The sequence below is a fragment of the Ambystoma mexicanum genome, chromosome 14 (assembly GCF_040938575.1).
Source record: "Ambystoma mexicanum isolate Mex_15411 chromosome 14, UKY_AmexF1_1, whole genome shotgun sequence".
NCBI classification, from domain to species: Eukaryota; Metazoa; Chordata; class Amphibia; order Caudata; family Ambystomatidae; genus Ambystoma; species Ambystoma mexicanum.
In genome coordinates, this window is record NC_090940.1 from 62,858,424 (window position 1) to 62,882,090 (window position 23,667).

The 23,667-nt window shown below is 45.4% G+C and overlaps 1 protein-coding gene across 1 annotated transcript in view; it reads left to right on the plus strand.

The window, feature by feature from the left end:
• STXBP6 (syntaxin binding protein 6) overlaps positions 1–23,667 on the plus strand; it is a 575,667-nt gene that overhangs the window by 407,459 nt on the left and 144,541 nt on the right. The window contains exon 3 of the mRNA XM_069638523.1: positions 3,553–3,683. Within this exon, the coding sequence (XP_069494624.1) occupies positions 3,553–3,683 (131 nt within the window). The remainder of the gene's footprint in view (positions 1–3,552; positions 3,684–23,667) is intronic.

The following is a 23,667-nucleotide window of genomic DNA, read 5'->3' on the forward strand; positions in this document are numbered from 1 at the left end:
TTCAACCTCCAACACACCAACCTCTCCTCCTTTTGTAACTTCCTCCATTCATAAGTGTGTTTGTGTCTGTGGGTGAGTAAACCGGGGATGCTTTGGTGGGGAAGTGAGGGGGGTGGTTGGACAAACAGGGGTACGGGAGGAGAAATCCCTGATGTAAAAGAAAACCTGCAAGCAACGGCGAGAGCGTGGGCGGGTTAAAGATTGCACAAAATCAGATGAAAAAAATATTTGTTTCTGCTTTCTGCCTTCAATATGTGTGATTTATCACATAGAACCTCAGTAAGTTCTCCCCAGTTACTGGAATGCTTTCCACATACAACCCCTAGGTGTCAGCAGCTGTGAATTTTGGATTCAGTCCAGTCAATTTCCTCTTTACACCTCATTCCCTCCAGCATAAATACTGGTTTCCATTATTCCCCACAATGTGGGTGTAAGCTAGTGTAGTCACATAATAACACTTATGTTTGCATTACTCTTGATGCCAAGTAATAAATGCCATGCCACAGTGAGAAAGTATATGGAGACCGTCACCACTAATGTAGGCAGGTCTAGCAACATAATAAACACAGGTTTGCTTTACCCTAAACATGTGCAAAACGGCAAGGATAAAGCAAACGTTTTATTTTGTTGCTGGTCAGTCTAGCCACGCAATAATACTGATCACGTTTGCTTTACTCTTGATGCATAGTAGCTTAACATTAAGGGTAAAGCAAACTTGATATACCCTTGATGCACAGTAACTGCATCAATAGTAAAGCAAACACAATGAGTGTTATTACGTGGCTAGCCTGGTGTATGGCGTCGGTGTGTGTTTTGCTTTCTAACAGTGACGTGGAATTTGTTACTTTTAAACTTGACATCAAGGGTATATCAAACATGATGATTGTTCTTATGCAACTAAAATGGCTTACATTGGTGACTCCGGGCTGGCCATAGATCATTTGTGTCATGGCATGTTTGTACTCTTTTTACCCTTTAAGCAAACATAAGTGTGATAGTACACTAACCTTTGTTGTGTAGCCAGTCTGGCTATACTTTATTTCTGTGGCATGACATTTTTTTACTGGCTCGAGAGTCCTTATATTGAATATATTGGTGCAGCCTGCATGGGCATGTATTGGCACAGCCAGCATGGACATGATTTTATATACTGGCATGTTTTGGGAAAGGCGTCATGAAAATACCTTGAGAAATGGTCCTGCGCGCTGTTAGTGACTTGCATACATGCTTTGTTTAATGTGCTACCATGTACCTCCGATTGTAAACTGCGTGGTTTTTTTACCCAATTTTTCACAAAGTGCGCTGTAACAAAACACTCCTTGTTTGTTTCAGGTTCCCTCGCTGCGCTTGGCTGCTCCCGCATATTAGGCACATACATTTCCGCCCCTCTAGTTCAAACGTTCACCGGCTCCAACGGGTTGAGAGAAATTCAACAGGGGGGGTGGGGAGGTCTGTAGCCCAGAGCCTGAGGCAGCTGCAGCAATGCCGAAAAAAAAGAAGCTTGCAAACCATAGTGAGGGGGGAGGGCGAATCCTACCTAGAAGTACCCGCATAGGCCAGAGAATTCTTATCCACATTAGAAAAGAGATACCCCAGGGCGAGTGGGGAGGAATACAGCTCTCAGCCCGATAGCAGTTTCAAGGCAGTCGGCTCACCTGCGACAGAGGATATAGATAATGAGACCATGGCCAAAGCACTGATAAAGAATTGTGCACTGGTGGTGTGAGGCCAGTCCGGGGCACCGGGCAGGCCCCATACGCATGTCGGGGTCACCCGACTGGGTCTTTCAGTGCGGCGCTCATGCCGCGGTTGCATGGGTGGGGGTCACCCCACCCGCTCCGGATCACCGGAGCTAACCACGTGACTGGGGGCACCCAGCACGTTGCGGCCCCGGCTCTGGGGGCACCCAGGCCGGGGTCGCACCAGCAGCCATGTTCACATGGCGTTAGGATCACCATAGGATGGAGTTGCCCAGCAGGGGCACCGTCCTCGTGCTGGGCTCCGTCCTTGGACCCAGCTCATGCGGTGTGGCACCAGCATGGTGCAAAACAAGAACGACACCGGAGCCTCAGATAGAGTGACTGAAGAGCCGGAAGCGGCTCGTATCTTTTATTAGGTCGTCACGTGGCTGCTGCCACGTGACCCAGTACAACATCCTGGGAGCTACTATGCTCCCAGAAGGGGAGCCATGCAACACCTTTGAACTCAGCCGCCCCCGAGACTGGCATCTTGGTGAATTCTGCCTGTGCCGGATGCCCTAGAGTCAGGAAAACAAGAAGATTTGACTCCAGTCAAAATGATATACTTCTAGATTAAAAGTGCCAAGGACGAGTATGCTCATCCTATTTGCATAGACATGCATAATAGCCCAGCATTAAGGGGTTTAAGCCCTTCCACCGAACTCCCATTTTGGAACCTGCCATCTGTTTAACTTAGAAACTCCTTCTTGAGTTGACCTATCAGTGTTCCACCCTGTGTGCTGTCACATTTGCACAGTGGCTGTGACTCACGTAACGTTTGCGCATTGCCCTTTGCACACTCATTTAAGACAGTCAAGGAGGAGTGGAGAGTGGAGAAGAGCGGCTTGGGGAGTGGCAAAATGGCCTTTGCAGAGGGGGTGCGACGGGGGTATGGGTTGAATAGAGAAGGGTGCCGGATAGTGCAATAGGGGAGCTGTGGGGAGGTGTTAGCTTGGGAGAGGAGGGAGGACCGGTGTGATGGGAAGGAGAGGTGGGCAAGAGGGTGGAAAAGGGGTGGCGATGGCCATTCAGGGACTCCCCCTTGCATGAACATCAGAGTGCATGAAGAGTCCTGAAATGGATCAGGCTCACACTCGCTACATACAATCGTTGCCCCCAGCCCTGGTATTACCCAGAAGCCCGTGGAAAGGGAAACGAGCTCTGCAGAAAATACTCAGGAAACCTGACCGCGTGAGACCTGCACAATCCCCTTTATTACGCACGTGGAGCACAGAGAAAGCGTTAATTGCAGGAATGGTGTACTTTTGTTGAGGTTCAGTTCTGTGCTTGTATTGCATTCGGTGGTACTAGTACTGGAGACCTCTGTATGCTTTTATTTGTCGTGATGCTGCTTACTCACTCTACCTTTTGAAACCCAAAATAAAACCAGTTGAGATCAGAATGAGTTGAGTCTGAGATTTCGGAGATGGCTCGGCTGGTGTTCTAACCACCGGCATTCTGCTGCCGGCATAAAGAACCAGAACCATCCAGACAGATTGAGGCAAAGATCCTGGTGGCCCTCAAGTTCCACTCAACATGCCACGTACCTGAGATGGGACATGAGTGTGTTGCTTATTGGATCTATGTCTGTTACGTCAACTGTTAGGCCACGGATTCCAAGGTACCTTCTGCGTCACTGCTCGTATAGGAATCAATCTTTCGGCAAATGTCCCTGCAGTGTGCCCCAGCATCTGCATGGCGTCGCTAGGAGTGTATAGTGGCAGAGGCCGTTTGCATATTTATGGACTGAGTCTGAAGATCATCCGCTTTCTTGCTATAAAATCTAATGGTGTATCTTTTTCTGTCCATGCAGTGACCAACCGGAAGCCCCCCCAGGTCTCCATCACAAAGGTCAAGCAGTTTGAAGGGTCCTCGTGTTTTGTGAGAAGGTCGCAATGGATGCTTGAGCAGCTGCGTCAGGTCAATGGGATTGAGCCGAACAAGGTGAGTCATCAGTTTTCCTGGGAGGTCACAGTGAGTCAGAAGTTGTCTGTGTAGAGTATGACGACATGAGGAAGGGACATGTCAACAGTGTCTGCTCTCGTTGGACAATTTAGTAAGCATTTAACATAGTTGAGCGAGCAACTGTCCTGGTCGTCTGACCTCAATAGACAACTTATGGCCTTCACAAGTAGTTCATGTCTTACTTGCCTGCGCTGTGTCAATTTAAGGCATGCCTGCAGGCTGTTTCTGCATGGTCAACCACAAGCATTTGGACTTAAACCCTAGCAAAATCACAGATTTAAGTATGCAAGTAATCGACACAGTCCACAATTGGACAAGCTTCCACCAAAATGTCCAGTGAGAATTTGCTGGACACAGAGCCAAAATATCAGTTTCCCTCAACATTTTCAAAGGATACATTGGGTTTTCAACCATCCCTCCCTTAGATCCACACCCACATGCATCACTCTCTGTGGCCTCCCTCCGCCCCATCTCCTACAGCACTTCAAGAAGAATTGAATTAATTTTTATATTGACTGTTGGAAGTTGAAAATATGTTCAACGTTCAACATGCCTCACTGCCCTTCAGATGTCTGTCAGGTTCCAGAAGGGCAGTTGGGATGTTACAGTACCCTGACAGCTCACGCCCATGGGACAGTTCAAGCCCCTGGGACAGCTTGCGACTCCGGGATAGACCCCGACCTCTGAGATAGACCCCAACCCCCCAAGTTAGCCCCAACCGCAGGGATACATCGTGACCACCTGGGTTTGCTCCTGACCCCAAACCCCGGTTTAGTCCCCGACCACCATGGTTCGTTCCCAACTCCTGGGATAGCCCCAACCCCTGTGATAGTCCTCCTCCATAGGATAGACCCAACCACAAATGCCCTGCACCAGGAAAGACCAACACACAAGGGCAACCAAAACAGAATAAACCATTTGGAACAATCTCATTACACGACACCCAGAAACCAACCAATACAAAGAGATGGCAGATCTACATGCCTCCATAAACGTGAACAAGGCCAACATCACTCTACTTATTGCCAATAAACATGATCACCTGATCGTACTGGGAGAGTACAATATCTGGTTCGAAGAAGAAAACATCAACTCACCCAAAACTTGGACTAATCAAATAGCAACAATGCACCAACAACTGGTAAAAGGAGCGACACACACACACACAGCAGAGCCCACACTAGATGTGATCTTCCGCAACAAAAACATGGTCCTAACTGTGCCTCCAATGCAAATCCTCTGGCGCGACCACCTCATAACTTTTGTGATCCACCCGCCAAGATAGATGCTTGCTAACCTCCCCAAAAATCCCCCAATTCTGGAAAAAAAACTGGAAATCCATGAAGAGTGTGAACCTAAACGCGAGACTGGAAGCCATAACGTCGTCAATCGCTGTTCTAGACTCAACCAGCATAGAAGAAAAAACAAACATAATCTAAAAATGTATCGCCCAAAACATTGGATGACAAAGCACCAGAAAAACCATTCACCCCCTCTCTAAAGAAAATAATGGTAAGATGGTCCACACCCCACCTCAGGACTGAACAAAAGTAACACAAAACTGGAGGAAAAACTAGGATCAGTGGAAAAAACACAAATACCAAAGACAGATATGACTATACAAAGCCAAAATAGTCATAGCAAAAAAGACATTCTACAATGAATGTATCACAAGCTCAAGCAACACCCAGAAACGGATGGCCAACATCATAAATGAACTAAGAAACCCAGCAGCATGCAGCAACACACCATCCCCATCACAAACACGATATGATGACCTTACCTTGCAGACCACTTCAACAACAAAGTCAAAAGAAATACAGCAAGTCATTGAGAGCAAGCCAAAAATCACTGTCAACAAGCCAACACCAGAACCATCTACTGGATTAAACCACCTCCCACCGATCTCGACAGAAGCAATCAACAGTCTGGTGAGCAAAAGCAGCAGAGCCGGCTCTCCAGCAGACCCCTGCCCCCCAGACATATACAAGACTATCATCACCCAGAAAACACCTGCGGAATAGTTCCTCAACCTCTTCAGCCACTCCCTAGCAACAGGAGCCATGCCACGAGCGTTCAAATCAGCGTACATCAAGCCACTCCTTAAAGACCCACTGGGAAACACAGACAACCTAACCAACTACCGACCAATCTCTAACATCCCATACCCAACAAAACTGCTAGAAAGCTACATTTACTAACAAATCCTGGAACATGTAGAAAACAATCTGACCAGCCACAACTAGGTTTCAGACCCATGCGAGGAATGGGAACTGTATTGCTATCTACATGGGATGATATCAAAATTAACGTAGACTCCAATGTCGGATCAGCTCTAAAACTACTCAACCTGTCTGCAGCCTTCGACACAGTCCACCACAAAACGATCATCAAAAGACTCCAAGGTATTGTAACTGGTAGCACAGAACTCCTCTGGCTAAAATTCTTATTGGCTGAAAGAACAAAAACCACTTGGATAGCACCATTAGAGTCAGCTACTAGTAAAACAGGCGTGGGCTCTGTAGTAAAATAATTTATGAAATTTGCAGAGCTACGGAACTGGGACAATAATCACCATGTACAGAAGATGAAATCTCTGAGCACCAGGAACTCCTATCCAGAGTGCATGACTTTTCCTTCTTTGAAACTGTCTGTCCTCTGCATTCCTTTACAGGGTGGATTGAATTTCATAGTGTTGCTAGAATGGTCCGTTGTGATAATAATAAAGTAGATATTTCTATGCAACCTTGACAGCACAGTCCCTTTTATCATTGCATAATAATTGAATTTTCGCTGTGTTGCAACTAACCAACGATCCATAACCTTTCAGAGATGAGCCTACCGTTCGGTCCATGTTACCAAAATTTGACAAGGAGGAATCCAATCTACTTGTGTTCCAATCTGTTCAGATCCCTTGTGGTGTATTAGAGGTGTGGGGCTGATTGATGGTTTAGAAACCGATATTCATCTCTGCACCACTGGTGCCTCAGAAGTTGATTCGTCACAGATATTCATGTTAATTAGATTCAACAAGTTGAATGTGCTGGAAATTAGGGGTGCTTGGACCGGTATCCCTAAGGAATGATGTACATGCCGATTGTAGAAGATCAGACAAACTTATCCACAGGACATCTTACCCCCCTACCTCCCCTGTATTGGAGACATGAGACCGTGCCCTGTCTAACACCAGCTATTGTACCAATACCGCAGTGAGTATTTGGAAGACTGTATCCATTAAGACAACCATATTGAATGTACCCTCGAGTTGATGACAGCCTGCATGAGGAACTCCCTGAAGGAATATGAGAAAGACCTAGGAAAATGGGCTGATGACGTCATAAGAAAGTGTGCACGACCTCCTGAAATACTGAATGAGCACGATGTGGACCCTAGAGGAGAAATGACGAAATAAAGAATCAAGTGAACTTAAGTGTAAAAGAAGAAGATTTCACGCTAGAAAGTGCTACAGAAATCAGAAGTATAATGAATGTACGTACGCTGAAACGCAAGATCAAGTCATTGTATAGGCTAGCTACAAGTCGTGAATAAAATGCCGGTGGAGCCGCCATTGTACAGAAACTGGAGTTTGGGATCATGAAATAAGTAAGCCAAAAAACCATGAAGAGAAAAGGAAAGGCTGTGTCGCAGTAGAATAGCAGGTTGTTGGAGGTGCGTTAGGAGGCTGTCTGGCCTGAATTCAACAACTGAGATGTCGAGGTCAGCTATCTACGCTGAAGAGGAACATGTGTGCAGAGGATGAATTCTCTGACGTTAAGTCGCAAGAAAGAACACAGGAGATGCCAAATCGTGGTCTCTTGTCACGTGAGTCTAGGCTGAAAATAGGGTTTACCTTGCAGTCCCAGACACAATATCGAGTGCCCTCACTCCTATTGCATTCCTAGGACAAGAATACAAGGCCAAGTACAAAAAAAATTTCATGGCAAAAGACATGGGTGATGAGAGGTGTTGGGCTAATTGGGTGGTGGGGCAGCTTGATGTCTTATCTACTTGAATGGGGTCTGGGCTTATGTGCTGCTAATTGAACCGAATGTTCCAGACATGGCACAAGCCTGCCAAACCAACTGTATTAGTACAAGTAACGATGGACCTTATCGCTTGAGAAACCAATGAAACACTCTGAAACTGATTGTTGTTAAATGACACGTATGAAGAGGTAGTGATAAGTTGTCCACCTGATATCGGACAGCCAATAACAAACCTAGCCCCTATTTGATTGCATATCTATATGTGTGCCTTAACCAATCCCAACCCTTGATAGGTTTTCACTATTGCGACATAGCATGATGTCATTCTGACGCACAAAGAGAGTATATAATTGTATTTAATGTGGAAAACGCTGTGAATGAGAGTATGTCCATTGACGTTCGTCATAACCTCCCTGTTTTAGATCATTGCTAATACAACAGCATCTTGCCATCTTTCTGAGTTTTCTGGTTATTTGGGCTCAGAATTATTCTGGTGTAATCCCATCCAGGCACAGAAGCATGTTTCCAAGGTCCATATGCCCAGCATTATGTGGTGACCAATAACTTGCTGGAAACCGCAAGGCATGTGCTAACATCTTGCCCCTCCCTAGCAAGTGCATGTATGGTACATTACGGTCCTCACATGGATGATGGGACAGAGATTGTGAGGGAGTCTTTTTGGCTACACAGCATCTCAGGATGCAGCCAGAAAACCATTACAAGAGTATGGCTGATTGATGAGGCAAGGTTATCGCTGCTCCCTTCTACTACTGTTCCCCCAGCACTCTCACTGTGACCCTCATCTTTCTTCCCTTCCTCTCCCCTGCCCTTTATTGATTGTTGGAATAGATGTTTCCCGATGACGTCCTGTATTGAGTGAATGTGGTTCTTACCATGGAGAATTAGTGATTTAGGACATTCATTGAATAATTTGAGTTAGATGGTTTTTAGGAATGTGTTTTTAGCTTTTAGAAATTAATGAGTTGTAATATTTATATAATTATTTATTTTTATTGAATTTGATGTTTTTGTATTATTGACTGATTTAACATGGTTTTAAGCGTGAAAAGTTGTAAATAACTCTATCGCACTCAAAATAAAAAAATATATACATTAAAGAGTCCCACAGGGCTTATTGCTATCGCAGCTACTCTTCAACATCAACATGACCCCCTGGTTAACCTCATCAAAAAACATGGCCTCATCTGCCACAACTACGCAGATGACACTCATATAATCTACAAATATTAACGCCAACGACGAACAAAACCCAATATTTACCAAATGTTTCACTGAATTAAACCAGTGGATGAGCACCGACAGCCGTAAGCACAATCCGGACAAAACAGAAATCATGATCGCACCAAACGACCTGTTTAACAATCATGACATTACTTGGCCAAAGGAACTGGAAACCCAGCAGAACCATCCAAATTGGTCAAAAATCTCAGAATACTTATGGACAATGAACTAACGGAAGCATCACAAGCAAATGCAGTAGTTAGGAAATGCTTCTTCCACTTACAATTAAGAGGATACTCCCCTTCTTCACCTTCCCACACAGGACACTCACTGTCATTTCTCTCGTCATGTCAAGAATGGGCTATGCCAACAGCATTAATCTCGAAACACCAGAATACCTAATGAGAAAACTACAACAAATGCAGAACACAGCAGCAAGAGACTACTCCTCAGACTCACTAGGAAAGAACACATCACACCAGCACTGAGAACACTACCTTGGTTAGCAGTAAAAAAAACAAATCATCTTCAAAACACTCTGCATAACACAAAGAACAATCCACGACCAAGGAGCGGAATTCATACAGGAATACAATCCCCATCTACAAACCAATGCGAACATCGAAAGAGGCGAACCAGAAATTCAGGGGCTCTGCATTCTCCTGCATAGCGGTGAGACTTTGGAACTCGCTCTGAAAAGAAATACGAACAATACAAGTTCACCTAAAATTCAGGAAACTGTTAAAAACATGGCTCTTTAACTCACCAAGCTAAAGAGGGAACACCTGCGAAGGAAAACCTCAACGCAACACAGTAAGAAACTCTGTAAATGGAACACCCAGAAAAATAAATTGCTCCACCCCATACACCATAGAATAAGATTAAACCAACGGAACAACCCAATGCACAGAAAAAGACTCTGAAAACCGCTGACTCGCCCTAGCAAAATCTCTAATACTCTGTATACCCACCACTCAACGCTGAAGAAACCAGACACATACCTTTGCCACACAAAACAATAACACTGCAAACAAAAATCACTTTACTTACTCTCTAAAACAGCCAAGACGCACATAAACCACCCATATACAACCAACCACCACACACCACACAACGTCAATAAACTAAAACAAACCAGTGCACAGTGACCTTTTTATCTAACCAACAGAAGATGAAAGCTCTCGTGTGCTTTTCCCTCTCAATCCCACTAACAACCCCATCCTAACTCCCTTCTTTTTCAGATCTGCCTTGGCACCTGAAGACAAGGAAAATGGCAGCGGTGTGCGGTAGAAATCACAATAACATATATCCTGTGAGGCACGGCAGGAGTCTGCCCTCCCTAACAGGGCCATCATTTTTACCCAAAGGTGATCTCTAACTTACCCCGATGAATCACCAGAAAAGTTGCCAAAGTGTGCACGAAAAATAAATCTCCAACATTTGGGTGATTCGGTAAACTAACAAACATGTTTTCCCAGCACTGATAAGACTCTCTGCCCAGGAATGCTGTGCGCCCCCTCCAACCATATGGAATTTAGCCCTTTGAATGTTTTCTCTGAAAATCTGGGCTCTTGCAAGAGCTACCATTGTTCCTCTTTGGATGCCTTCTAATTCCCTCCATGGTCTATGTTCCACACCACGTGACCCTGTCCAATGCCTTTGGGTGTATTATTGCAATCATGCCATCGCACCCTTGCATGGTCTCAAAATGCTCATGATTTGGTGCCCCTTTGCCCGTGCAAACACTCTATCCTGCAATGTGTGTGCCTTTCCCTGGCTTCTAGTAGCAGAGGGGATTGAATGCTGGGCCCTGTGTCCTCATCAGCAAGCTTGCTTCTCATTAGGCCAGGCCCTCGGTTCTGAATGGGAGGTGGCTCCCAGATCCCAGACGGGGGCGGGGGGGCACTTTGACTTGGGGGAGGTGAGGCTGAACCTTGTAGTGCAACGTTTGAGGTAGGTGTTGTCATGGGAAGTGACATCACAGGGTTTGACATCACATGCACATGCTTGTGGGCGATGCACTGGCTATCCCTTGTTTTTTCTTTTAAATAGCTGCCTGCTTTCCACCAAAACTTGATGCCTGGAAAGTCTTAAATGAATGATAAGCACTAAGATGACTTTGGGCATCTTACATACCACACCTATGGCAGGACCAAGGTTTGTAACTGGCTATGGGTCATTCTATAATGGTGCAGAGGCAGGGTAATACATGATGGCATGGGAGTCTTCCCAGAGCAATGATAGTGCTTATGAATAATTCAAAACCTTACACTCATCCCTTTTTTAGTGCAACGAGGCCACCCAAGTGGTAGAAGTCATGCTATACAAAAATCAGCTGCATTAGTTTGATTGTTCTCCTCTTTCCCCTCCTTCCCCTTCAGAATAACATTTCTGATATTTCTTTGTAAATTTGCTTTTATTAAGTTTACAATTGGGAGTCATGTTACAGAAAACATTTCAGAGCCTAAGGTTACAAAACAAACCCAAAAGATTTAGTATTTTTGGTACATATATTTTCAGAAGCATTGTTCTTGATTGGGTCTTGTATGAATACATGACTTTCCCTCCCCTCTTTCCCTCCCCCATCCCCCCTATGGGTAATGCAGTTCTTAACTTAGTCATTGCAGCGTATATCAACTAAAGATCACAGTTTGTGTGTATTTTTAGGGATCACTTCCAGAGCAAGAGTACATGAGAGTAATACCAAGGCACATTATTTAGGTCGTTTCGTGCCCGTCGCCTATGTGAGTATTGGTTCTCCCACGAAAAAGTCCACTGGGGAAGTATTTGTTCTTAAAGTCCATCCATAGGGCCTCAGCCTGTGATGATCTTCCATGTAATGACGCTGTTATGTGCTCCATTATGCATATGTTAGTGGCAACATTGATCCATTCACTTTTGGTGGGGATTTACGCGGATTTCCATTTCATGACGAGTGTTGCTCGAGCTGCTAGTAATAGTTGTGGGGCCAGGTCTCTGACTCTAATCCATTCGTCTTCATCCTTCTTGAGACCAAACAATATGAGATGAGGATCAGCTGCTCTGGTAATGCTGTCGATCTCCTTGATCCAGCCCAGGACTTCGTTCCAGAATACTTTTTATTTGGCTACCCCCCCAGCACATATGCCAGTAATCAGCGTTTTCCCCACATCCTCGCCAACATTTTGTATTAGCTGTTTGGAACATTTTGGATAGTCTAAGAGGATCGTATTGCCATATATGCAACAATTTGATGGCATGAAGTTTGTATTGGTTCAAAATGGATGTTTGTGTAGCAGCTTGGCATATTGTTCCCCACAGGTCCGGGGTGATCTGTTCACCGAAATCTTTTTCTCATCTGTCTTTCAATGATTCTGTAGTCCCCCCTCCTCCTCCTATTAGTTCTTTATACATGGCCAATATCAGGCCCTTCATTTCTGTTCTTGAGTCAAGAATCTTCTCAAAGAGCGTGAGATCTCTCATCAGTTTGGGCTTCCACATCGGTCTTGTCGGAACGCCCTTTATTTGTATATATTGGAAGGTAGATAGTGGGCCTATTCCGAGGGCCTCCGAAAAGTTCTGGGAGTGAGATGAAGGAGTCTTTTTTTTTTTTTTTTGTAGTTGTCCAACCCTCTCTAAGCCGGTTTCATACCACACTTGAAACCTTTCTACATTTGGAATATGATCATTGATTCCGGGGGACCATAGATGGCTAAGGGGAGCAGGCCATGTGGTAATGTCTTGCATGTTTTTGCCCTGTGTCCAAATGTCCCATATAGTGCTCAATATTGGGTGGTCTTTAAGTTTTCTACGAATCCTCTTCTTGGGGGACCAGAGCCACTCAGATATTGTGGCTGGCGAGAAGTAGTGGTTGTCCATATTGACCCATTGAGTGTTTGTGTGCTTGCGCAGATGTGGGATGAATACTCTAACTTGGGAAGCTTTGTAGTATTTTTGTAGGATAGGAAGCCCAACCCCACCCTTATCTTTGGGGAGTATTAAAGTCTTATACAGAATTCTCGCTTTCTTCCCTCGCCAAAGAAATTTGACAATGGCTCCTTTGGTCTCAGCAAAGAAACTGTTCGGGATCCTGATGGGTAACATTTGGAAGGGATATAGGAACTGGGGGAGGCATACCATCTTGATCACGTTAAGTCTCCCCAACCAAGATATCGTGAGCCTGTCCCATCTTGTCAGATCAGCCCGGAACTGTTGTAGCAGAGGGGGAAAGTTTGCCTCATAAAGGTCATTCAAATTTCTAGTGATTTGTATCCCCAAGTATTGTAATTTTGAGTGCTCAATTTTGAGACCTAACGTGGAGAACTTGATGGTATTCGCTTCTTCATGCCCTTGTAAGGGGAAGAGTGTAGACTGTTTTGTTTACCTTAAAGCCTGAGAGTTTACGGTAATCCTCCAACAGGAGGAGAGCTCGAGGGACAGAAGTTGCGGGATTAGTAATATGGAGAAGGATGTCATCTGTGTAGAGGGCTACTTTATACTCTGTTGCCCCCAACTGGATACCTTCTAATATGGGGTCCGCTCTCATTGTTATTGCTAAGGGCTCTAGGGAAAGTCCGAAGAGTATTGCAGAGAGGGGGTATCCCTGGCAAGTTCCACGTTCTAGATTAAACCATCTAGAGTATTCGCCGTTTACAAATATTGATGCCTTGGGGTCCGTGTATACCGCCTGTATTGCCTTTCTAAACCTTGGGCCCATCCCCACTTTGCGTAATACTGCTTTCCGAAATCCCCATTCCATCCTGTCGAAAGCCTTTTCTGCGTCAATGGAGAGAAGGACTGTGTCATTGGACATGGTTTGGGATGCGTGGATAAGGTGTAGTGTCTTACGCATTGCATCAGCCCCCTTTCTCCCCAGTATAAAACCGACTTGGTCAGGGTGTATGAGTTGTGGCATTAATGTTTCCAACCTTGCGGCCAGAACTCTAGTGTAGATTTTCACATCAAGGTTGAGCAGGGAGATAGGGCGGTACGATCCGCATTTCGTGGGGTTTCTCCCCTCTTTGGGGATAATTGTGATCAATGCCCGGGTGAAGGTGTCTGGGGGTTTCCTGGATTCTATTATTTCATTGAAGAGTTCCGTTAGGAAAGGTTTTGGTGATGTGTTAAAAGTGTTATAGAATCCAGCTGTGTTCTTCACCTGGGGATTTGCCTATGGTTAATCTCTTTATCGCAGCCTGGACTTCCTGTTCAGATATAGGGGATTCTAGAAGCTCGGCATCTAAGCGTGGTATTTGAGGTATGTTTATTGAGGACCGGTAGGTCTCTATTTCTGGTTGTTCAGGGTTAGTTTCCGAGGAGTATAGAGCTTCATAGAAGTTGGCAAAGCTTTCTGGGATAGTGGGGCGAGTGTGTGATGTGGTGGGAATATCTTCGGTGATTTCTAAGACTCTTCACTCGGCTCTTTGCTCTCGGAGCCTGGCGGCGAGAAATGCGTCTGCCTTGTCTCCCTTTTCGTAGAATGTTTGTTTCAAAAATCTTAGTTTGCGCACTATCTGTTCATGTTCTAGTAGTTTCAATTTGTTTTTCTTTTTTGCCTTATTCATTTTCATGTGGTCAATCCCTGTACCCCTCTTAACATTGTCCTCTAGCTGACAGATTTTGGTTCGTAGTCTATGTTCAATAATATTTCGCTCCCTTTTCTTTGACGATCCTTCCCTTATTAGAATCTCCCTCCAGGTGGCCTTTCCCGCCAGCCACACCGTTTGTTTAAATACTTCGCCATTATTATTTCTTTTAAGGAATTGGATGATTTCAGTTTCCATTTCAGCTTTGAAGGCTGTGTCTTTCCAGAGGCTCTCATTACAGCGCCATTTCCCACCCTTAATTGGTAGATTCACCCATTGCATTTCTGTGAGGACCATATCATGGTCGGACCATGTGATCAGGGTTATCTCCGAGTGTGATGCTACATCAGGAAGCTCTCAGGATAGATATATGTAGTCGATTCGGGTGTATGTATTATGGGGGGCTGAGTAGAAAGTGTAGCCTTGTTCATCGGGGTGGTGGTCTCTCCACACATCTCTCATGTTATACATTTCCATCATCTTTGCCAACTCGGTTTGGTCGGCCCTGTTCTGGTGTTTCGCATTAGGGTTGCCAGGTTTTCGATCTTTGACAGGGTCTGCCCACTGATTTGAAGTCGCCACCTAGGATAATGTGGGCCGATGCTTCCAATAGTATCTTGGGGATCACTCTGGTGAGGAATCTGGATTGTCCTGTGTTTGGGGAGTAGAGGTTTGCAATTGTTACATTCACTTTACCTATATGTCCAGTTACTAGTAGAGCTCGACCTTCCACATCGGTCCATGTCTTGGTCAGTAAGAATTCTATGCCTCTCCTGATGAGAATTCCTACACCTCCTTTTCTCAGTGGACCACAGCCCCAGAATTCTGTCCCAACACGTTTCCCTAGGATCCGTCGTTCTTCACCCTTTATGTATTTCGTTTCCTGCAAGAGGAGAATGTCAATATCGGCCCTGCAAAATTCTCTGGCCACGAGTGATCATTTCGTTGGCGAGTTGAGCCCTTTTACGTTGAGTGTCCCTACTCTTAAAGGGGCAGTTGTGTCGGTGTATAAAGCCATTACTCATTTTCACAGGAAGATGCCTTTTATTGCATGATCGATGTTGCTTATCTGTTCTAAGTTGTGCACTGCATTGGCTATTTTGCATTACTGTAAGTGTTGCTCTGACCCCTTCCGCTTTTTTAGCCCCCCTCTTGCCCTCACCCCTCCTCCCTCCAATTCACAGCTGGTGGCGTCCGATCGAACCCGGTTGACTGCACCGGGTTGGCATCGAACCACCTGTGGGGGCTGTTACATCACACCCCTTGTCCAAGTGTGACCTCTCTGTTTCAATTGAGCCCCTCCATGGTTCCCCTCTGGATTTCTTCATTATAGTCATGGGATTGTGTACAAGGTAATGTCTCTTCCGAGCGCTGCTTACATAGTTACTTAGATTTGTCTTACCAGAATCGTCTAAGTTCAGTTGTCCCCCTCTGGGGAGAGGTTACCTCTCCGGAATTTTTGCGACCCCTTCACTTTCTTTCTCCTGGGACCTTGGACACGCCATTCTCGTCCTTTTCTTTGTGTCTCCCCCTCTGATTGCTGCCTTCTTCCTGGGGGCCGAGGAGGTTGGACATGCATGTCTTTATTTCTTTTTAGGATCTCAGCCTGAATCTAGTTCCTTCATATTCGAATGAGAGCGAGAAGGGGTAGCCCCACCTATATCGGATGTTCTTCTCCTTGAGTTTTTTTGTGAGGGGACCACACAACTTCCTGAGGGCCAGTGTCAAAGAGGATAGATCTTGATATATTGAAATTTGGGCTCCTCCTAGCGTAATCATATCGCTACTTCTGGCTTTTTCGAGAATTCGAACTTTGTCTCGGAATTGATGGAATCGGGCAAGAAATGATTGTGGTCGTCCCGAGGGTCCACCAGCTCTGTGGATTCGCTCTGTTATTGGTTCATCCACAGCATCATTTGCTATCAGGAGTTTGATAATATTGTGAAGTGTTTCCTTCAGATCAGCTTCTGTTTCTCCTTCTCTTTCCGGGATTCCAAAAATGCGCAAGTTGTTCCGTCTTTCTCTGTTTTCCAAGTCATCGAGCTTGAGTTTGAACTCTTCTTCTCAGTGTTCCAATTCAGTCATTCTCTGGTCGAGTTGCGCTTCGAAAGTGTCAATGGAGGTCTGGTTGTTCTCAACCCCTTCAAGTCTATCTTCAATGCTGTCTAGTCTTTGGGTGATTTTATCTATCTTGCCTCCTATGTTGGTGCCCACATTTTTAATTTCCCCCAACAGGGCTGCGATATCTCCTTTTGTTGCTGCAGCGAGCTCATTTCCTGCGGTGATGCTGTTTGCCATTGTGGATTCGGAGGGTATGAGAGGAGTGGGGGTGTAAGCAAAGAGCGCCAATTTGTGTCTCACGTTCATATAGTTCTCTGATGATGGTATCAGTAGGGCAATATGTGACTTGTTGGTATCAGTAGGGCAACAGTCCCCTTTTGCAGGCTTGTTGGTGATGGTTTCAGGGCCTGGGTTCCACAGTGGGGTTCTGTTAAGGCCGTTCCGGGAGAATTTTTATCTCGCACTGGACACCCACAATTGGTCGTATCTTCCGGATTGGTGTGCAAATATTTTCATCCGAGGTTTTGGGGAGCGGTTCACACTGATGGGGAGTCACTGCGTGCTACGGTATGCGTATATGCGTACTATCAAGGGGTCCCAAAGTACCGGACCGTAGTGTTACTCAAACTGCATGGCGCCTCCGCTGGTCTCCCGTTACAGGTGGGGCTGGCAGTGGTTGCCGCCAGGGTCTTCATGTGTGGGGTTGTTGCCCCCTTTTAACTGTAGGGGAGCGTCTGTGTTTCTCCTGGCGCATGTTGGGGCCACAACCTCTGGGATGGTGAGGAGTGGCTTACGTCTCGGTAGGGAGAGGAGGCCACAGAGACACATATGTTGCTGTTGCGGGGGGTGAGGGGTGTCCAAGGGCGGCAACAACTATGCCGTGTGGTAGTAAAAATGGGTTCACGTGGTCGCTCTCTGTAGGTTTCTTACCTCCTTATGTTGCTGGAGTGAGAGCTCTTTATATGTAATAGTCTTTTAGTGTCTTTAAAGGTCCCGTGGGGCCCAGGTCCTGTGCTGCTGAACTGTGTGCTTATTTATTAACTTCCGGTTAATTTATTTTTACTGCACAGTAACACAGTACCACCTCATGGGGAAAGGCGTGTGCGAGCAGTGAGGGTTCCAGTCCTCCTTCTGTTGCACGTCGTGAGGTAATGTGGGGGCGTCGTGACCCTCGCTGTTAATTCCTGTGAGGTCGGGAGGGCCTGAGGTGGGACGGAAGCCAGGAGTCGTCCGCATGTTCTTCGGCGCTTACTGGTCTAGTAGCCTCTGGGCCGGTGAGGCGCGATTCACATTCTGGTGGGAGGAGAACCTCTGGAGCACTGGCGCCGGACCTGCGGGAGGTGAGAGGTGTGCAGATGGATGGGCAGCCAGTCATGTCCAAGGCGCAGGCTCTCCTCAAAGTGGTGGTCTCGGCGATATCACCCGTTGTTCCTTGTTGTGCGGCGTGCCCTCCAGGGAGTTCGACTATGGAGAGTAGCCAACGCCGTTCAGGGAGCAGCCCTGCCGCGCAAGCCACTCATGGGGGAGGTCTCCGCTTGGACAACTTTCGCGCCGCTCTGTTAGGAGCACCCACCTCTTGAGACCGGCGGCCCAAGTCATCATCTCGTGTTCCTTGTGTCCCAGTGCCGAGGGGATGCTCCGTTCTCCGGATGAAAGGCCGCTGTGCCGTGGGGCCTGTCCTCAGGACCAGAGTGTCTTCTTGCACGCGTGTGGGGGCGGGATTCTTCTTTCGATTTTGCCAGGTCCTGGGGGCCTTCGCTTCTTTCTTTGTTTTCGGTGGTTTTCGGACTCTGATTTTCTCCAAGTTTTTCCCTGTGCAGAGGGGGGATATTCTGACAAGTTTTATTTCCACGGATGGGTTCCAGAAAGTGGGGGCTCAATCCATCTTTCGGGGGAGTTGGAACGGAGCTCACGCAGAGAGCATGGTTGCCTCTGCGCCACCTGGTGGCCAATCCATTTCTCATATTTCAACCCTCATTATCACCAATCCTCAAGTAGCTAAACCCACAGAAGGGATCATTTGTATATAATATGTACAATACCTCAGTTGGTTGATGCACCTGCTGCAGGAATCTGTATGCATGCTGCGGGTTCCAAGCTTGTATCCTGGATATGCTGGCAAATGATGTAATGCATCTGAGGCTGATAAAATGAGTACCATTGAGTTGGGTCACATCCTCGTGTGTGTGTGTGTGTGTGTGTGTGTGGGGGGGGGGGGGTGGAGGGGGTGATGGCCAAGCAGCAAACGGAGCCACTGCTTGGTGCAAGCCTAAGAGGGTTTTTCTTCAATCTGCCAGCAGGCACATGTGAGGGCAGCACGCCTGGATGGTGGGACAGTGGGCGGAAAAAGTCAAGCAATGTGTGCAAGGGGGGGCAAGCTTCAGGATTCAGGACTCAAGCATCCCTCATTCATAAAATGAGTTTCTGCTGCAGCATCACCCCACTCACAAACTGTGCAGCAGATGAAGAGCCCATGGCCAATGTCCCTAGGCCAATGAGGGTGGAGGGGGTGCCAAGTGGAAAGATGGGCTGGCTGACTCCACACACAGTCAACTCCCAAGCAAGCCCCTCACCAACCCAGTGGCCAATGTCCCTATACCAATGAGGGTGGAGGGAGTGCCAAGAGGAAAGCTGGGCTGGCTGACTCCACACACAGTCAACTCCCAAGAAAGCCCCTCACCAACTCAGTGGCCAATGTCCCTAGGCCAATCAGGGAGGAGGGGGTGCCAAGAGGAAAGCTGGGCTGGCTGACTCCACACACAGTCAACTCCCAAGCAAGCCCCTCACCAACCCAGTGGCCAATATCCCTAGGCCAATGAGGGTGGAGGGGGTGCCAAGAGGAAAGCTGGGCTGGCTGACTCCCCACACAGTCGACTTCCAAGCGAACCCCTCACCCAGTGGCCAATGTCCCTATACCAATGAGGGTGGAGGGGGTGCCAAGAGGAAAGCTGGGCTGGCTGACTCCACACACAGTCAACTCCCAAGAAAGCCCCTCACCAACTCAGTGGCCAATGTCCCTAGGCCAATCAGGGTGGAGGGGGTGCCAAGAGGAAAGCTGGGATGGCTGACTCCACACACAGTCAACTCCCAAGCAAGCCCCTCACCAACCCAGTGGCCAATATCCCTAGGCCAATGAGGGTGGAGGGGGTGCCAAGAGGAAAGTTGGGCTGGCTGACTCCACACACTGTCAACTCCCAAGCAAGCCCCTCTGCCAACCAAACATTGTAGTACTTCATTTGATGTTTGTTAGGTGGAGGGGTAGCATTTGTTAAATATTATGGTGCTATGAGTAATAATCAAGCTAAGGGTCAGTTCATCAAGGGATGTTCACTGTATTAATGATACGTATTACAAGGAATGAAACGCTGAGGCGTTTCATTTAATTTGCACTTTTGTGTTGGCCAATGAAAAGATCAATTTCGGTGGATTTGCCCAAGATTACACAGATTGGTCGAACGGAGAAGTCTAGCTGTGAACCCAAGTTTTATGGGTGCCAATTTGCAAATGTGTGCATTTCACATTGCACATTTTCCTGTTGCATTTTTAGTTTTCCCGAATAAAGGATCTGTTCTGGCTTTTATTTTTAGCTTGCGTCATTCTGTATTTTCATACAGTATTTGTAGTTTTGGTTTGCCAATATATAACCTAGCACTACATGCGCCAGAACGCAATCTGATGAGAACCTAAAAGCCAGGGCACTTGGAGTATCTCACACTAGCTTACATACCCGGCGTTGCCCAGGATTTTATTTTCTCATGGGTAATGTTTGTTGGAAATACCTTAAGGTAGTTTACACTTTTCGGAAAGTTTTCATAAGAAAGGTGAAAAGAAAGATTCACTACATTTTTCGATTATTTACTATTTTACAAAAAACGTTTTTTATACAGGCTACACAACACAATTTTGTGTTCTTCTTAAAAACTCATTCTGAAGCTTACAACTTTACATTAGAACAAAATGGAGGTTCCTAAGCAGCAGGATGGGTGACATGATGCCGACGGTGCCAGTAACTATGGACCTAAAGCTTAATATTACCAAAGTAATTGTAAGGCTTGTCTATAAACAGCATTTTTTTTATCCAGTTGGAGCAAAGATCTAAAACTGATTCGGGGCACCCACTCTAGAACACACAACCTATAACTGCCTGTGGGAGAAACATGAAGATTCCAAGTTGGTACCACTGCACTTGGTTGACTCGCCCTGTGCCTTGTTGATCATGATACCGAATGCCAGCCTGACCGAGTACTGTAGGTGCTTGAAACTGAACAGCATGTCTGTCGTAATGAGTGGAATGCGGAGGATGAATACATAGTCTCCTTTTCCCTTCACGGCGAACACAGTCGCTACATTTACATTGGGCAGCAATTTTTTAAGGCACAGCCTCGTGCCGTTGTACAGCCTAGCTGGGTCGAGATTGCGACTTCCTATATAGACATTAAACTAGTATGCCCATACGAGTGATAAATTGCCTCATAATCCGTGGGTTAAGATCCATGATCGTACACTGATTTCTAACTGTATATGGAAACTAGTGAGTAGTTTTGGCTTTGCTGGTCCGGTCTGTCAAGGCAACATGTAAATTATAGTCCCAATTATACTTTGGCCAGGTATATTATGTGTCGCGTCTTACTGAGTTGTGTTTAATAAAGCCAATTAAACCACTACAAAAGTTAGTTGCTTCCAAATTGCTCAGATGTAAGACCGTGCCAAATCCAGTTTTTTTCAAAAACAGTTTTTTTAATTATTATATTGAAGTTCCCCTTGTTGATGACACATGTTTTGGTTATGTTAAATAGCCTTTTTCAAATCAGGGCCTATCACTCCTTATTTGTACAGATTTATAAATGCATGTTCCCATATTGTTGTTGTTGTCAGACAGACGCGTGAAAGCGATGCTATGAAATGCTGGAGGGATTGAACTCAATTACTCACGAATACCAGACTAATGCCAATATGGGAACATGCATTTATAAGCCTGTATATGGAAACTAGACTAATTTAACTGGAACAATCCCCAATTCTTGGAGGAGATCAGTGATTGTGATCGCTTGGCGGCCATAAACTACCACCCAATTTCCTTATTGGATGCGGATGGTAATGTTTTTCGCGTGCCTGGTCCTCAGATTTGGAAAAATGGGCTAAAGATAAATGAGATTAAGGAGAGGCTTGCCCACGGCTCTTAATAATTTGATTCTTAGTTGTTTGAGTACAAGGAGTACAGGGAAAATGCTAAAGGGGATAGACCGCTGTTTGCGGACTGGGTGGATTTATCCCAGCCCTTTGATATGGTAAATAGAGATTGTCTCTGGGGCAAAACAAAGAGTTGAGGGCTCCCAGATAATCTTCTGCCCATCCTGATAGAACTCCACCGTAATTCAAACCTGCGTGTGAGACTATCCAGATCTGGCGATCTATCACAGGTGATTCAAATAAAGAGGAGTCCGCCAGGGTTGCCTGGTGGCTCCATTCGTATTTAATCTTTATTTGTCTGATTTGTTTCAATGCTTTCTAACCTTGATTCTGGCGAGCCCGAAGATCGGAGACACAAGAGTCTCCTGGTTAGCTTACACTGACGATATCGTTATTCTGGATTACACACAAATAGGCCTTCAAAGGTTGGCGGATGCCTTGGCTGAGTATGCCAGATTAAATGGTTTTAAAATTAACCCAGAAAAATCCAGAATAATGATCTTTAAGCGTCCACAGAAATAGACTAAAGCATTCACTTGGAAAATTGACAACCAAGAAATTCCACTAGTAAAGGAATTAAAGTACCTGGGCTCTGTGATCAGTGCTTGTCCCGCAAAATTGGAATTAAATAACATCTTAGATATCAAAATAGTGAAGTTAGGCTCACACATGATTGCAATTTATATGAAATACTGCAGATTTTCTATCCTTCCCATTATAAAATACTATCTGGGGAAGGTGGTCCTTGCTCTGCTATTCGGCTTAAAATGCAACATTCAAAGCTTTGAAATTAGCTGGGAAAGAATTGAGGCCAAACCTTGGAAAAGAGTTTTGAACATTCCAAATTCAGTTCCCATGGCCCTGATTCGCTTTGAGCTGGGGTTGATTTCTTTTTTTATCTTGGATGGAATGGAGATAGGTCTCGCTCTATAGACAAATTCTGGACCCCTAAGTAGATTCCTTGTATTAAGATGTCTCTATCCAATTGATTAAGGGGAATAATACATTTCTGCAAATTCTTAAATCTAGATGTCTCGACATACTTGCCAAATCAGACTCTAATCAAGAAATTCTGATTTCCAATCCATTGAAATCCAGGGAATTTATGAAAAGATGGGATTGGATTAGAGCAACTGATAGGATGAGAGCAGCCAAACTCTCTACACATTTTTCAATTTATTATCAGCCAAGATCTTACTTACCCATCTACTTAAACAAATACCCAGATTCTAAAGTCAGAGCAAATTTTCTCAGATTCAAATTGAGCATCTTGCCTAGTTTGGAAATCTTGCATATTCGAGACAGTGTTGCCTATCCAAATGATATTTGTCGGGAGTGTGATACGAAGTCAAAGCAATCTACTAAACCTCTTTTGTTGATATGCCAAGGGACAAGGGAATTAACGGTGGGACAGATTGAAAAGATTTGTTCATAAAGTGGAATTTTTAGAATATGAAGTATTTTTTTATTGTAAAACTTCAGTTTAATATATAATATCAAACTTTTGTTACATTTATTCAACATCCTCAGTCTATGTTGAGTTCCAAAACAGATTAATTGTCTCAAAAAATCTCAAAGAAAAGAATAGCAAAAGACAACGTTTAAAAAAAATAATTAAAAAAAATGTCATTCTTCCGTGGAATAAATCAAATCAAATTTCTTCATATGGAGGGCCATAGCCAAACATTTGCCAGAATCGTAAATATACTAAAAGTCAACTCAGATTGGGACAGCCTTCATGATCATGTCCAAAAAGTTAATTAAGCTGCATGATAGATTGATATTTCTGCCGGCAACGACAAGATCCCACCAGTCATCCGCAACATAGACGGCTTGAATTTGCACAGGTGGAGTTCTCATTGAGAAATCAGCATAGGACACTTGGTTACAAGATGCTTTAGGGATTCAACTTCCTGTGTG